Source organism: Carassius gibelio, chromosome A15 (assembly GCF_023724105.1).
Source record: "Carassius gibelio isolate Cgi1373 ecotype wild population from Czech Republic chromosome A15, carGib1.2-hapl.c, whole genome shotgun sequence".
NCBI lineage: Eukaryota > Metazoa > Chordata > Actinopteri > Cypriniformes > Cyprinidae > Carassius > Carassius gibelio.
This window is the reverse complement of record NC_068385.1, coordinates 5,917,174-5,934,188: the sequence shown is the minus strand read 5'-3', so window position 1 is coordinate 5,934,188 and position 17,015 is coordinate 5,917,174. Positions and strand designations below refer to the sequence as shown.

The 17,015-nt window shown below is 36.7% G+C and overlaps 1 protein-coding gene across 1 annotated transcript; it reads left to right on the top strand.

The window, feature by feature from the left end:
* The first annotated feature begins 2,538 nt into the window (after positions 1–2,538).
* On the top strand, positions 2,539–5,049 carry LOC128029542 (40S ribosomal protein S5). The gene is made up of 6 exons (XM_052617383.1): positions 2,539–2,682; positions 3,244–3,351; positions 4,001–4,210; positions 4,341–4,469; positions 4,697–4,795; positions 4,932–5,049. The coding sequence occupies exons 2-6, from the start codon at positions 3,244–3,246 to the stop codon at positions 4,998–5,000; spliced, it is 615 nt and encodes a 204-aa protein (XP_052473343.1). The 5' UTR covers positions 2,539–2,682; the 3' UTR covers positions 5,001–5,049.
* Positions 5,050–17,015: the final 11,966 nt, after the last annotated feature.

Sequence of the window (17,015 nt, the reverse complement as noted above, 5' to 3'; positions counted from 1 at the left end):
AATTATTATTTTACCCTCTCAGGGAGGCATCAAGTAAATATGTTGGTTGAAAAAGTTTCAGCTGACAAATGTTTGGGAATGTCGTAATCAGGGGCGGATCTACCGGGGTGGCATAGGGTGGTAAATGCAACCCTAAAAGAGACCCCAGTTGGCAGCAACGAATTAAAGGTTATGGCCAATTTGAAAATTTACGTGCGCGAATCTTTCGTGATTCGTGATCCCTCTCCGAACTCCCGAACTGATTCAAATGATTTGCGATCCTCAAACTGACTCAAATGATTCGCGATCCCGCTCCGAACTCCCAAACTGACCCAAATGATTCGCGATCCCCATAACTGACTCAAATGATTCGCGATCCCGCTCCGAACTCCCGAACTGATTCAAATGATTTGCGATCCTCAAACTGACTCAAATGATTCGCGAACCCGCTCCGAACTCCCAAACTGACTCAAATGATTCGCGATCCCGCTCCGAACTCCCAAACTGACCCAAATGATTCGCGATCCCCATAACTGACTCAAATGATTCGCGATCCCGCTCCGAACTCCCGAACTGACCCAAATGATTCGCGACCCCCATTACTGACTCAAATGATTCGCGATCCCCATAACTGACTCAAATGATTCGCGATCCCGCTCCGAACTCCCGAACTGACTCAGATGATTCGCGACCCGCTCCGAACTCCCAAACTGACCCAAATGATTCGCGATCCCCATAACTGACTCAAAGGATTCGCGACCCGCTCCGAACTCCCAAACTGACTCAAATGATTCGCGATACCGCTCCGAACTCCCAAACTGACTCAAATAGTTTGCGAATCCCGCTCCGAAAATAAACCAAAACCAAAACAACCCACCAAAATAAAAGTTTGGTCTAACTCAAAGAAATAATGTAAGAAATTGTACAGTAAAATAGCCTACTTTAAAATAAGATATACTAAAACATTATTTTAAAGGAATATCACACAAGTTTTCATAGAAGTTTTAATTCAAGCTTGCCAAAACAATAACACTATATTTTCAAAAACAATTTCTAAAAGTACATTTGTATTTGTGCCTATAATGCTTATTTATTTATTATTATTTTCAGCTAATAAAACCTATGCTTCAGGGACCATATTCATATAACATCTAAGTTAACATCTGAGTTAGATGGTGATTAACACTAAACAGAAGAAAATCCGTTGAGTCTCCCCAGCTGGAAATGTCATTGGCTGTTAATTTATAACACTGAACCTTTTATAATGCTCTTAAGTACATGTCGATGCATACTGTATGCATTAGTGAGTGTGGTGGTGCTTATGGGGTATGGTCACTTGTTCCTTGTTTCAAATGCAAGACATTGATTGCATGAGATTAAGTTTGTAAATGCCTGTGTCCTTTTGTAGTGTGCACATATACTATTTGATAACTGTGACTAAATTCAGTATATATACGTCTGCCATATGTTGCCACCCCTCAAAAATTCCTGCTCCCTTCTTGACACCCCATCAATATTTTTCTAGATCCACCCCTGGTCTTAATGCATCCAGTGGACATAGCCACCTGACAAGTGACTGGTCTTTGTGTGAATCTCCACAAAACTGGAAAATTTACTGAATGTATAAGCAGTAGGATATTTTAGAAAGGAACATTTAAAATATGAAGAATCAATAAGTTATGAATCATTTATTGTTATTGTGCGAATAATATGTGTTTATGTAATCATTAAAAAAATAACTTAATGTAATTTAATTGAAATTACAAGTAATTTGGTATCTGATTATGTAATCCAGATTACATTTGATCAGTTACTATTAGTTCTGCATGTTGATTGCATAAAATCACAATAAAATGTTATAAAACTATGTCATAATAGATTTGTTTGTAAACAGCAGCCCCTGTTGTGAGAAAAAACTTGGTTGCAAGAAAAAAATGGTTGCTTTTTAAATTTATTGGAAATGTAAGTTTACAGTTTATTGCTAAAATTACAAAAGCACACAAAACATGATTTATTTGTACCCTTCTTCTTATTATTCTAATGTTTATTGACGGCTGGCAGACCATCTTATTAGTGCATTATTTGTACCCTATTCATAGCAAGTGCCAGGTGTCAAAAATTCCCCGAAAACATTCATAGGAGAATGCAGAAGTAACTGCACAAACAGTGGCAGCTATCTATATCCGTCTTTCTAAGTATAAAGATGCACAAATAATTATATATATATACTGCAAATGTGGACTTCCAGAAACTGTAGAGCATTTAATAATCAATTGTATGGCATATGAAAGGGAAATAATTAAATTAAAAACTATTTAATTTCTGTTGAACTTTGCAGAATATACGTAACAGTTCTAACAAAGGATATGAAGCTCTTGTTTTTGTCTTGTTTTTTTTTTGTTTAGTTTTTTTGAAAGCAAAAACGTTGTATAAGAAATATAGAAAGGTATGGTAGGTGGTCATAAATATATATATTTTTATTTTTATTTCTCTTTTGCGGTTTCTTCTGACGTCACTGCCTCGCACTCCATCCCAGTAGGTGGCGGACTATGCATCGAAGCTGGTTTGCCATCCGCCGCTAAACGTCAGAGAAGAAGAGCTGGACGCGGACGCGCATCGAGCGGAAGTGGTTTTTTTCTCGCTCCTCGTGTTGCTCCTCCTTTCCGCCTGCTCGAGTGCGCCATTCACACACACGCTGCGAAGGTAACGATGAAAAACACGTATTAAAACGTTTATATCCCTTCCACCCTCATGAAAGTACACACATCTGGTTGTTAACATACTTATATTGACGTTTTGGCCCATATATGTCATATATGGCTTGTCAAAATGATGAATTTATACGTTGTCCGCGAGTCTACGGGATTTTTAGAAGCGAGCATGAGTGAATCCACACATCGGTTCTGTGACACTTTTGTTTCTATTCCTCAAATAACGGAAGAATTCATAGAATCGCTGTTTTTAATGTGTTTGGAGTGTATTTGGGATGTAAATAGTTTGTTGTCGTTTAATGTTTTCAACATGAGGACAGGTCGCGGTAATCCTTTTTTTATTATTTGGCAATATCGTGTTCTTTATGCATTTTATTACTTTAAAAATATTGCTTTTTCAATGATTGAAGTGTTTTCATATGAAAAATAATTTAGAAACTCTAGTTTTTATTTAATATTTTAGTTATTTTGGCCATACATCTGTAAGATTTGTTTTGTTTTTTGGACACCCTTGTGTAACATAAACTGATATTCTTCTCATTTGGTTTTGAAGATGGCTGAAGATTGGGAGGCAGTACCAGCTGTAGCTGAAACACCAGAGATCAAACTCTTTGGCAAGTGGAGCACAGATGATGTGCAGATCAACGACATCTCCCTGCAGGTGAGTGACACACATTCATTTACAGCTTTTCTCAAAATTGCCTTTTATTTGCCCATTAGCCCTTATATATGAAAGTCAATTCTTTCCTCCCCAAATAGAAGTTTAATTTATGCAAAATATAGAAACATGCAAGAAAGTTTGCATATGTTTTTTTTTATTCATATGATAAATTTTAGGTGTATAGAATATAATTAAATATTCTTAATTTTTTTCCATCTCCATATATATTCATGTGCTTTTTATAAATATAATAGTTATATTTTTTTTATTGCAGTGAACTAAAAGAAATCAATAGATGTGCATTAACATTCATCAAAAGTCTGTTCTATCATATTTGATACGTTTAATGTTTAAGTTCTGTAATCAAATGTCAGTTCTGTAAATGTTCATATTCAAATATTAATAGGAAAGTTGAATTTGCTTAAAATCAATGAAGACTTCATGCCAAGTCTTTGTAGAAGGTGTTTTTAAAATTCTATTAAAAGATCTTTTGCTCACTATAATTGGATAAACTATTAATCAGACAGCAGATGGCTTGAAGTAGATTTTTCAGTAACATTTTTGATCATATTTGGAGGCTGTAGAAATTCATGTATCTGGTACAATACAACAGAGTTGAGCAGGTCAACACGTGTCTCTCTTTCCTCAGGATTACATTGCCGTGAAGGAGAAATATGCCAAATACCTCCCTCATTCCAGCGGCAGATACGCAGCCAAGCGTTTCCGTAAGGCTCAGTGTCCCATTGTGGAGCGCGTCACTAACTCCATGATGATGCACGGACGCAACAACGGCAAGAAACTGCTGACCGTCCGCATCGTCAAACACGCCTTTGAGATCATCCATCTGCTCACCGGCGAGGTGAGGCCACAGTTCTCCACAGATTTGGCTTAAATGTATAGTAGAATGTGAAAGTATAACTATAACAATTTATCAAGCTACTTCTAAGATGTCTTTCTAAATCGTAGACGATGTTTATTTTTTTCCCCAGAATCCTCTGCAGATCCTAGTGAACGCCATCATCAACAGCGGCCCTCGTGAGGACTCCACTCGTATCGGACGTGCTGGAACCGTGAGGAGACAGGCTGTTGATGTATCACCTCTGCGCAGGGTCAACCAGGTCTGCTAAAACAAAGCCCAGATAGATATTTGTTTATTGGCTAACCTTTTATTTTTAGGGGTAAAGAATGCAAATGATAAGTTCACAGTGAGACCAGAAACATGGCATTAAGAAAGTCCATGTTATAGTCTTTAATGGACTTGTCTTATATTAGGATGCTTGTTGTATCCCAGGTGGAGATATGGTCTTATGTGAAAGTGGTCACTTACTGTGTGTGTTGATTGTAGGCCATCTGGCTGCTTTGCACTGGAGCAAGAGAAGCTGCTTTCAGGAACATCAAGACTATTGCTGAGTGTCTTGCTGATGAGCTCATCAATGCCGCCAAGGTGAGAGAAACCATCTGATTGGAGAGTTTTACTTGTACTATGTCTTCAGCACTTTCAGGCCTTCTATAGTAAATAGTATTTTATGAATTTTTGTAGTTGATTTGCTATTTCAAAGTTTTTTTTCTTTCTTTTGCAGGGTTCCTCCAACTCTTATGCCATCAAGAAGAAGGATGAGCTGGAGAGAGTGGCCAAGTCTAACCGTTAATCTCCATTTTGTTGCAATTTTGACTACAATAAAGGAAGAGTGAAAACTATTCTTGCCCTGTGTTAATTTTCTTTTAATGATTCATTGCTGCTATAACCACTGTGTTTTGCATTGATGGGTAAAAGGTATAAGGGTAAATTGTGGCATTTCTACAAATGAGATAAGACAAAAAATTTTTTAACAAAGTAATCTATATCTAGTCAATACTCAATTTGTTATGCAGGCTATTTCAGCAGTTGTGTGGTCAAAAATGACATCTGTTTCCTATTTTAAGGGTATTTCTGTGCACTGTTCAGAGAACCATTTGTGCCTTGTTTTGCATTTAAGCTGCCTTGAGGAATCAGTAAATTTTTTTTATTTTTTATTTTTTTTGGAACGTTTAACATCTAATTCAATTTGTGCTGCTGGTCGGTAAGCCAGCTTTTTTTTTTTCAGGGTGCAGAAAGCATTTTTAATGTTTTAAGGGGAGGGTTATAGGAAAATTATATAATGGATAATATACTTTTATATCTGATTTGAGGGTCAGATCAGTGATAAAACAATGATCAGTTAATGTACAAACTGGACTGTTCTGAACTGTAAATGAATTGTGCTGATTAATTGCTGACCAAGAAAATCTAAACATGTTTCAAACTTTTAAATGCGTTCGCTCAGTCTGTAACAGATGAATGTAAATTTCCCTGTGCTTGATTTAATTTCAGGCATCGAGAACTTCAAATATCATCATCATACTTGAAGAGCATTATCTTTAAACATTTATTCAAACCTTAGTTCATCACGGTGAACTAGTTAAGTTAATATATTGCCAGAACTGATGATTATGCAACTGTGGATACAAGTGATTATTAATGAAAATACAGGAGAGTGTGTTTTTAAATTCTGACACAAGACGCTTTCCTCAAAATCAAGAATTGTTTTATGTCTAAAGGTACAGTGTTTTTACACAGTAAAATATATCTGAAGACATTATTTTACAAGAGCCAGAAAGAAGAGCTGTGAGTATAAATGAAGATGAAGAGGATAATGGAAACCGTGAGGTAAATTAATAACTTATGCTTATTACTGTTTTACATCTAAAGTCCCTATTGCGTTACTAACACAATAATGTTGCCATTGTGTTTAATTGTAGATTGTTCTGAGTGTATTTGTTCAATAAGGACAAATTGGAATAAGCTACTATGACAGTCATGAATCGCTGTTTTTTTATGCCGGACACGATGGACAACAGCGCCCTCCACCTGCTAGACAGAGGTACTGTACCTCAAATCTCTCAGACTGCATAGATCAGTCGCTGTAGTTCTTTTCCATCATCTCTTAATTCTCTTTTTTTTATTATCTCAGACACTACTTAACATCTGAGCTTTTGGATTGAACTGTATTTCGCCCGCTGCATTTTGTTCATATATTTTCTTGCATGCACAGTTTCTGTTGGTTGCATAATATCAAATCTAGTCGAAGAGAACAGTAATGCATTGGGCTGAAGAATGCATTTTCTATTTGTTTGATGGCCATTGTGTTTACGGTATAATCCATTTTCTGTTTCAGTCCAAATGTCATAATAACAAGTGCCAATATAAATAATAATAATATGTGCAAGTATAATAAAGTGCAGTTTACGGTAAAACTATATCCTTGTTCAGACGGTCATTCTAAATCCATATCTGATTGGAATCTGTTTGTTCATGATTACAATAAAAAAAAAAATTAAACAAACCTTGCACTTTCAAGTTGAAAATTACCAGTAATGTTTTACTGATTAATCCTAGTCCTTTGTTGCATGCGAGTAAAAAAATATGTAATCAGAATAGGCCACAGTTTTCATTTTAATTATATGCATTTTTTTTTATGCAGTTTTTGTTTTATTCACTTCTTTACAGAGAAAAGAAGGATGGTGGGTCTCCAAGATTTCCTGACGGATGTGGCTCATGCTGAACTGGAAAACCTGGACCCTCGTTTCTCCACCTGAGCATCATCTACATGCCTCTGGCCAGGAGGTGATTAATGCTGCTCTCCGTTTATTAAAGTCTGATGTGTTAACTAATTGTTGACACAGAGCTATTAACATAAAGGTTGCAGGTTCAAATCCTTGTTGGAGTGACCCAATAAATGAAGTGTCAGTGAGGTGGCCATTGTGCCCCTGAGCGGGTCACTTGACCCCAGCTTGCTCCCTGCAGGATGACTGTTCCTGTAATTAGTGCACTGCAGCAAGATAATAGCAAGCAGCTGTAACGACTGTACAGTAACAACTGTGACATCTGGGTTAACAGAAGCAGCAAACATAGCGGTTTCATTTTAGAAAGAAAGAGCTTGCAGTTAGTCACAGAATTTCAGTTTATTGTGAAATTTCTGTGCCACCAAACAGAACTCCAAAAATAATGATTGTTTCCAGATTACCCAAATACTCCTAAAATCCTCTCACTCCATTGATTATGCAAACAGGAAGTACAGGAAGTTCCCTAAAGGGCAGAATCAGCCTATTAAAGGTTTACATATGTGATCTCTGCATGTTCAACTTTGACAAAATGGTTTAATTTTTAAAATTGGAAAAATGGCACATTTCACCAGATCTTATTGAAATGAACAAAATGAATAGGTCTGAGAGAGAGTTATTGATAATGAGCAGCATTAGGGTAGGTACTGCGAGCCAAATTTTGTAGTAGTACATACAGTACAATCAAATATCTGAAAAAAGTTAATGGATACTGCTTACATTTAACTGATATACATGATGACGTCATGATATTTCATTCTGTGTTGGATGACAGATTGGATTTTTACTGTCAGTGCCAAGATTACCCAACATGCTGGATAAACAGAGCTTTGAGATTGAGGGTCTTGATTTAATCGTGAATATGACAATACTTTTAACACAATATTTTCAAGGTAACACCATTAATAATTTAATTTAAAATAATGTCCTCAAATATTCTGGATAGGGTTTGTTTTAAACTGGAATCCGCTTATTGCACAGACTTTATCTCGTAGATAGTTTTATATGTCCTTTTGTATTTTTGATTCTTTTTAAACTTGTTTAAGATTATAGTTTGAAAATCTTACCTTTATTGCATATGGATCAAAGTGCTTCCTTTCAACAGAAAAGCAAGGTCATGGTACTGTAACTAATATTAATCACAGAAATTCAATGTGCACATGTGGAGTACATATTTCAGGTCTCTTTATCTTAGACTCATTAATGTTTGAGGGGTTGATAAGAGCTGATTTTTGCAATTAATTTATGGATTATTTCAGTTCCTATCAAAGGACCAACTGCTTTACCGTAGCACTCGAACCAAAGAGCTGGACAGCATGCTGGGAGACCTGCAATGTGACACCATAAGTCCTTTCTTTCTTTCTTTCTTCCTTTCTTTCTTTCTTTCTTTCTTTCTTTCTTTCTTTCTTTCTTTCTTTCTTTCTTTCTTTCTTTCTTTTGAATAATGAACTGATTGCACAGAACCCTTATTGTGTCTTTTAAAACTGTTTGTGATCATGTTATTTTTTTCCAGATCTGGAGATGGCGGTAATGAGGAAGCTTCAGTCCTCAGTGCTTCAGCGGAGTGAATGTTTGTATGAGGTCATGTCTCTGTGTGCAGAGATGGACTGTCTCATTGCTTTAGCTCAGGCTTCTCTGGATCACGGCTGCTGCTGTCCAACCCTGACACTGGCCCTGATTGAGTCACGGTACAAATCATCTCTTTTAATGAGATAAATTTTTTAATTTCTCTATTCTTCTGTTTATATGTTTATCATTCTTTGTCTTTCAGACATCCGTTGCTGGAGCTGTGTACTCCAGTATTTGTGTCAAACACCTACATCAGATCCGAAACTGAGGGCAAAGTGAAAGTTATTACAGGACAAAATTCCTCCGGCAAGAGCATCTATCTAATACAGGCAAACTCAGCAATAAATATCACAGATCTTACATTCACGTACCACTGTACATACGCTTATTTCTAAATAAATAATAAAACATTTTATAGTTTTTGAGATTTTGGTATTTTCCTGTTTAAGTTTATAGAAATTAGTATTGTGTGCCAGAAAAAGATTCACAGAGGGATTACAGGTATGTCCAATGTGTGAACTGACTTTACTTGAAATGGACTTTACTTAAAATGAACTAAAGACAAGGTTCCATGACACTTGTTTGGTAATAATCCTAATTGTAGGCATTTCATCATTTGTGATTTCAAGATCAATAAACCAATTTATGCAGTTTAGGTTTATGTTTGGCAGACTCTAGAGACAGCTATAGAGGGAGAAGAGTTGGTGTTTTTGTACCAAGTAAAAAACGGTATCTTCCAGTCGAGTTGTGCAGCTGGCTGGCATTCCTGATGACCTGGTCAAGAGAGGAGTGGAGGTATGAGACAGTCATTTTCATTGATTTATATTGTTTTCTACAGAATGCCACAAAACATTTTTCTTGAGATTGATTTAAAACCAGTCTTGTTGTGCGATTCAGTTGAGTTCAGATTCAGAATCAGTTTGTAATAGTCCTTTGTTCATGATTTGAACACACTAGTTATGCTTCATGTTTGTTTGTTGTTGCAGCGAGTAAAGATATTTCAATAGAAAGGCATGTTGTCTGGTGCTGGGATGTGTCTCATTAATTTACTGTAAACAGGATTTGTATTTCATCACCTGTAGTTCACAGGAGCACCACCACCGAATGGTAGTGCAGAAAACACAGCAATTATTAACTCTCTAGAGGGCTGACTTGATTTCAGAGGAGCGTTAATGAGTTTCCTCAAGTAATCAGTTGTCAACAGCATTAGAAAGAAACAACAACTTGCTACGAGTTTATCAAATCAATTAAGTTCTTGTGCCATCTGTCGCAAGAGAACCAAAAAAAGATCTGTTCCTGTAGGATTAGCTTCTGTGTGGGAAACCGAGCAGATCGAGAACGCCCACCACAAGAACCTGAAATAACATCCACGGCATTTATTACAGAATCAAAAACACTCCGTAGAGTGAACCAGAGGTTTGTCAAAGGTTATTATTTATTTACTATTGTAGTATTTATTAATGTTTTTGTATTATTTTGAATTTCACTTATATTTATACTTTTCTTTTAAATGTAGCTTTCAGTAATTTTGCTATCTGCTTTTGTAATTTGTATTATTCTTTTTAAATATTTGAACATAAAGCTTTAATAGAGTCCATCCAATGTGAGCCAAAATTTATTTTTAAATTGCTTGAAATTATTTTTGGTTACAACAGACTTGAGAAGTGAGAATTTAACCAATCTAACAAGTGCAAATGCCAGATTTGGCTACAAAAGGAGTGTGAGATAGTCTACAGTGTGTTTGTGACGTACAGTCCTGGATAATTTGCACAAATGAATTCAAGCCATCTGTAAGAGCCATTATGGTCTATTGTAATTCTGTGTTTTACCACTGGGTGGAGTAAGGGCCTAAATAGGTAGGTAAAGAGTAAGACTGGGCAGGTGTGTAATTAGAGGGAAGCACAACACTACTGTTTGACCATGTCTGGATGTGATTATCTGGCAGCATTCGATGTTATCATAAGTGCATTGTGCAGCAAAACTGTGAGTTAAAATGACCAGTACAAGCTGTGATGAATAAATCTGATAAAGCTGACTTTGGATCTCACGCGTCAGAAACTACCCTACAACACCTCAAGTGACAAAATGATTGGTATTTATGACACTATACCATCTATTCAGCTTTCTGAGTGCTATTGAGATGATCTATGTGCTGAGCTTACTGAAATGCATCTACATCCTCAAGTAACAGTTGTTATGCTGTAATGAATGAATATATGTCCGCTTGTGTCGTTAACTGTGTTGAAGAAACAAATGTTTGCAATGGTTGTGCTCGGACAGAGGCTTCATTGTAGCTGCAATAAGTGCTGTTATTTTGCCATAATGACAAAGCATGTGCATCGGCTAAGTCAGCAAAACTGACATCATTAATTTAAATGGCAAACAAATCTGTGACATTTTAAACAAGAGCTGATTGGGCTCTCTTAGATACTTCATATTGATTGAAAACAATACCAAAAACAAAATTTATAATAGATAACAACTTATTTGTGTTTATAGTGTAAAAATTGAGAAACCCTCATCAATGCAGTTGATATACAGTTCTTATTAGCAGGGCCGTGCACAGACCTTTTGAGGGGCATGTGCTGAAACTGAAAAAGGGCACACCCCTCCCTTTATTTGCAGCAATTGGCTTTCTTCTCTTGTTTCGTCTGGAGGTAATTCCCCCGCACCGGTCTCCATCACATTCCCTTGATCTACACTAGCAGTTCCATACTGGCTTTCTTCTCTTGCATCTCCTTCTGGTAACTCTCCTGCAGAGGCTCCTGTATCTTGTTCACCAGCAAATTCTTGTACATCATCTATCGCTTCTCTCTCTACATCTGAATTACTGAATACACCCCTCACACGCGCGTATACAGCACTAAATCAATAATCTGTGCTAATTATTATACATTTAATTCATTGTCAGCTTCGGGTACTTCATTTATTATTGTTCAATGAAATGTTTGGAACAGAAAAAGGTTGTATTTGAGACTTAGGTCTCTGCAGAACAAAAGTGGGCGTTTATCACCATTTGGGTGTTTTCAAACTGCTGGGTGTTTCTAAATCATACAATCAAAAATGATCCCCCTTACCCAACCCCTCCCCTAAACCTAACATCACTATTACGTCAACCAATCAGGTATCATGGTGTAAAAACACCCAACTCTGGTAACTCCCATTACTTTCCTGCAGAGACCTATACTTGTTGTATTTCAGTGTCTCTGCAGGGGATTATAGATCAACAGCGCCACCTGCTGTCGACACAGGCTCCGAAGTCCCGATCTGAATCAACGCGCTCCATCTGCCGGACTTTCAGCTATTCAGAGCGGACCGCGAAGCAGAATCAACGGGGAAATCACGCGGTGGCGGGACATGCTTTTACATCAATGAACGGTGGTGTACAGATGTAACTGTGTTAAAGAAGATGTGCTGTCCTGATCTAGAAATGCAGTGTCAACTGCAAGCCGTTCTATTCGCCGCGGGAGTTTCACTCGTTCATTCTGGTGAGTGTTTACATTCCTCCGCAAGCGCACGTGAGCTCAGCTTTACAGAAACTCGCTGAGCTTCTTTTGTCGTTTGAAGTTTCTGTTTATCTGTGAATCCTGAAAAAAATATGTCATGTAACCGTTTCCACAAAAATATTGTTCAGCTGTTTTCAATATTGATAATAATCAGAAATGTTTCTTGAGCAGCAAATCATAAAATTATACTGATTTCTGAAGATCATGTGACACTGAAGACTGGAGGAATGAGGCTGAAATCACAGAAATAAATCAGATTTTAACATATATTCACATAGAAATCATCTATTTTAAATTCTAATATATTTCACAATATTGCTGATTTCAATGTATTTTTGATTAAATAAATGCAGCCTTGGTGAACAGTTTCTGACTTTATCTAATGATATAATCAACCCCAATTTTTTGAGCACTAGTGTATGAATTAAGCTTGTTCAATTATTAAATTACTATTTAGTTGTTACATTTCAATCACGTTGTATTTTAACTCAAAATATAATGTTTCAAATATTTTACAATTTTTTCTTTACATCCTAAAAGAGTTAGGAAAAATTTATACATTTTACTGACCACAAACTTTTGAACTCTAGTGTTTATTGTTAGAAAAGACTTCTATTTTAAATAAATGCTCTTCTTTTTAACTTTTCATTCATCAAAGAATCCTGAAAGAAGTATCACAGTTTCAGCAGCACAACTCTGATAATAAATCATCATATTAGAATGATTTCTGAAGATCATGTGATTCAAGATTTTTATTCGTCACATACAAAATTCTACATAGCATATATAACCAGCAGTGACATGTGAGTTAGGTCCACTCCATGGACAGTGCAATTATTAAAGAAAACAACACAGATGAAAATATACATAAATATGTAAGAATGAAATAAAAGTAAACAATACAAATATAAGAATAAAATATAAAAAAAGATGTATATTGTAGAATTAAATATAGAACGCAAAATAATGTGCATGAATGTAAACTGTAGTCTTAAATATTAAGATGTACAAGGATGTACAATGTGCATATTTGCATTTGATCTGAATCAACCGAGTCGCGAACAGGCTCCGAAGTGCAGATCTGAATCAACCGAGTCGCGAACAGGCTCCGAAGTGCCGATCTGAATCAACCGAGTCCCGAACAGGCTCCGAAGTGCCGATCTGAATCAACCGAGTCGCGAACAGGCTCCGAAGTGCCGATCTGAATCAACCGAGTCCCGAACAGGCTCCGAAGTGCCGATCTGAACCAACCGAGTCCCGAACAGGCTCCTAAGTGCCGATCTGAATCAACGGTGTCGCGAACAGGCTCCGAAGTGCCGATCTGAATCAACCGAGTCCAGAACAGGCTCCGAAGTGCCGATCTGAATCAACGGAGTCGCGAACAGGCTCCGAAGTGGCGATCTGAATCAACGGAGTCGCAAACAGGCTCCGAAGTCCCGATCTGAATCAACGGAGTCGCGAACAGGCTCCGAAGTCCCGATCTGAATCAACCGAGTCGCGAACAGGCTCCGAAGTGCCGATCAGAAAACTTCGACCAAAGAATGTAAAAAATAAATGCATTTTAATATTAACAGCCTAACTTTTAACGAGCAATGCACCATAAGATCACCTTTAAACTATATAAAAAACACTATATTTCAGCCTTTATTAATAACCTCTATGTAAGGAAACATTGAATACTTGCCAAATTCATTAAACACGTTATTGAATCATAATTAGTTTTTAAACACTGACAGGAATTCAGGTTGCGTTTATAAAACAATTCTATGAAAGACTCAGGTATCTAAAAATAAATCGCTATAGTAAAAGAGAAATAATAAGAGGAGTGAAGTTTCCTACCGTTCTGCTGTGTTTGGTCCTCACGCCCGTCTGACGCTCCGCGGCGCGTCTCCGCCCCTCACACGCGCGTTTACAGCGCTAAATTAATCATCTGTGCTAATTATTATACATTTACTTCATTGTCAGCTTCAGGTACTTCATTTATTATTGTTCAATTAGTTAATAATATTTTAAACAATTTTCAATCTGGTTTTAGAACTGGTCACAGTACCATTACTGCTGCTATGGTGGTGATAAATTATCTTATTTGTGCCTTGGACAGAAAACAACATTGCGCTGCTTTATTGGTAGATCTTTCCAAGGCGTTGGATTCTGTAGATCATGAATTGTTTCTGAATAAACTTAGGGATGTGGGTTTCTGTCCTAATGCTGTTAAATGGTTTAGAAACTATTTTGTAGATCGAACTCAGTGTGTCCATGCAGAGGGCCACAAATCTGAGTTTCTTGGGATATCTAAAGGGGTCCCCCAGGGGTCTATTTTGGGACCTATTCTTTTCTCTATTTTTATAAATGATTTAGGTAAGGACGTTCAAGCAAAAGTACACTTTTATGCTGATGACACTGTCATTTATATATATGCTCCTTCCATAACACAGGCTGTGGAAGAGCTTCAGACTGCATTTAAGTCATTACAAACTTCTCTGCTGAATTTAAAATTGGTTTTAAATCCTCAGAAAACGAAGTTCATGGTCTTTTCAAAAACCCCCCTACAGTTTCTTGATGATCTTAGCATTTTTACATCTGATGGTAAATCCATTGAAAAGGGTACCCACGTACAATTACTTGGGTATATGGATAGACGACAAACTTTTATTTAATGTACATATTCTAGTTAAGAAGCTTTAAATAAAGATTGGCTTTTATTTTAGAAATAAATCTAGCTTTACTTTTAATGCCAAAAAAACTTGTGGAAGCTACTTTTCTGTCTGTGATTGATTATGGTGACATATTATATATGCACGCAGCTTCCTCCATCTTACAGAGCCTTGATTCAGTGTATCATGCGTCTCTGTGCTTTATTACAAATGCAAAGTCCCTGACTTACCATTGCATTCTTTATGATCTGGTGGGTTGGACAGCACTGACCACCCACAGAAAACAGCATTGGTATATTTTTATATATAAAGCCATGCTAGGTAAACTTCCAGCTTACCTCTGTACCCTTCTCTGTCTCAATTCTGCTAGTTATCAGCTACGCTCCTCCAAGTGGTTGCTTTTTAATGTACCTAGGGTTTGGACAGATTTGGGGAAAACTGCATTTTCATACTATGCACCATGGGCATGGAATAATTTGCAAAAAGATCTTAAACTAGAAACGTGTATATCAATTAATGCATTTAAGACCATCATAAAAAATGTGATGGAGACATGTAGTTGTTTTTCTTGAGAGGTCTTTGTATTTTAATGATTTTTGAATGATTGGATGTGTGTATGTTTTTAGCTATGTTGTGTTATGTATGGCTGCTACCTTGTATGCAGCATTTTAATATGTTGTTTTTGCATGGCTGCCACCTTGGCCAGGTCTCTCTTGTAAAAGAGATTTTTGATCTCAATGAGACTTCCTGGTAAAATAAAGGTAGAAATAAAATAAAAATGCACTACGTCCACAGTGTTTTTGGCATATTGATGCACTGTTAAATGGTCTTTCAGGTCTTTTGTATGCTGACATTTAATTTTTAATTTTTTTTATTATAGTCAAAAGTATAATTTAATGTGACTGAATGACATACGTTATACCAGCAGAAGTATTAATGGAGTTAAGATCAGGTAGAAGTATAGCATGCTAAGATATTAATGTTTTTTTTTCTTCTGCAGTTATGAAGAATGCAAAACTTTAAGTAGGCTATATCTATTGCAATATATATTATAAAATGACAGACAGATTTTAGCAACATTTCCTCCTTAATGCAAAAAGAAACTGAAACGGTTATAAAAAAAAAAGCATCATCAGCTTTACTGGGAAAAAAGAGGCTGCCTAAAATTGTGTCTTGTCCATCACATCTTGGCCCAAAAGTGCAGTTCATTTCATATTTGGATGACGTTATAAATGCTTCTTATATTTGTGTCAGATTTGCACATAGTAAGCCTCCCCCTTTTCATTAAAATACATTTCAAAAAGGTACTTTTGTTGGCATTAATGGCCCATCACATGATTACTGCTGTTCTGGAACCACAATGAAGTTTTTCTGTTGTAATTTCAGGTGGATCCTTGTCAAGTCAGAGCTCTTCATTTTTACCACCTACTGTCAGTTTGTGAAGGGAGAAAATGACATTTGACATTTGCGGAGGCAGATGATGAAAGGGTCAGTCAGTCGCTCAGGATTTAGTGTCTTGCTGAAGAACACTTGAGTGCAGGGGGCTTGACAGAATAAGATAAAGTCAGCATTTAATGTTTTTTTTTTATGCTTCCTGCTTTCTTAATAGATTATTTTCTCACCAAAACACATTTTAATATAATGATCAGATTTATTTGCTGGCAAAAATGAAAGCTATGAGTTCATGAAAACAGCCTTATGTTATTGACATAATTAGACAGTAATGCTAATTAACTTAATCCTATCCATAGTTGTGTTGTGCAGTTGCTTAAATTATTGCCCTGCGATGGGGCAAGCGACAGGAGAGTCTCTTTCAGTCAAATCTGGTCCTCACAGGGACAATCATGGTCTGCTTTGGCTTCAGTATCACTACAGATTTGAACTGCCACTTCATCCTTGGACCAATGTGATGTGATTTTTAAGGTTTTGTGATGACACAGGGTTGTGAGTGATTGAAGTTGGTTGCTGCAACCCTTTTATATGTAAAAACCATCTCAAGCCATCCAGCCATGTCTCCTGTTGGTTTTCAATTGGTTTATGGCCATAGCTTGTGTTACTGCTCCATTTTCTGGCTGTTCTTGATGAGCAACTTTTCGTTTTAAATTCCTTCATGGGACCATATACAGGGAGTTATTCTGTAGTGTTGACGGCAGATTGGCTTCTTGGCTCCCTCTAGTGGTAAGTCTTTCAATTTTTTTACATGATGTGCATTACTTTAGATTTTTGCCAATTTCACTGTTTTACATTTCTTCATTTGAATGTGATATTCTGTGACAAACACATGTCATTTTGAACA

What these genes read in the sequence shown, in the direction of transcription:
- LOC128029542 (XM_052617383.1), top strand. Translation starts at nt 3,244, where the DNA reads ATGGCTGAAGATTGGGAGGCAGTACCAGCTGTAGCTGAAACACCAGAG. An exon ending in TCCATCTGCTCACCGGCGAG is followed by an intron (nt 4,211 to 4,340) that starts GTGAGGCCACAG and finishes TTTTTTCCCCAG; the next exon opens with AATCCTCTGCAGATCCTAGT. An exon ending in CTCTGCGCAGGGTCAACCAG is followed by an intron (nt 4,470 to 4,696) that starts GTCTGCTAAAAC and finishes TGTTGATTGTAG; the next exon opens with GCCATCTGGCTGCTTTGCAC.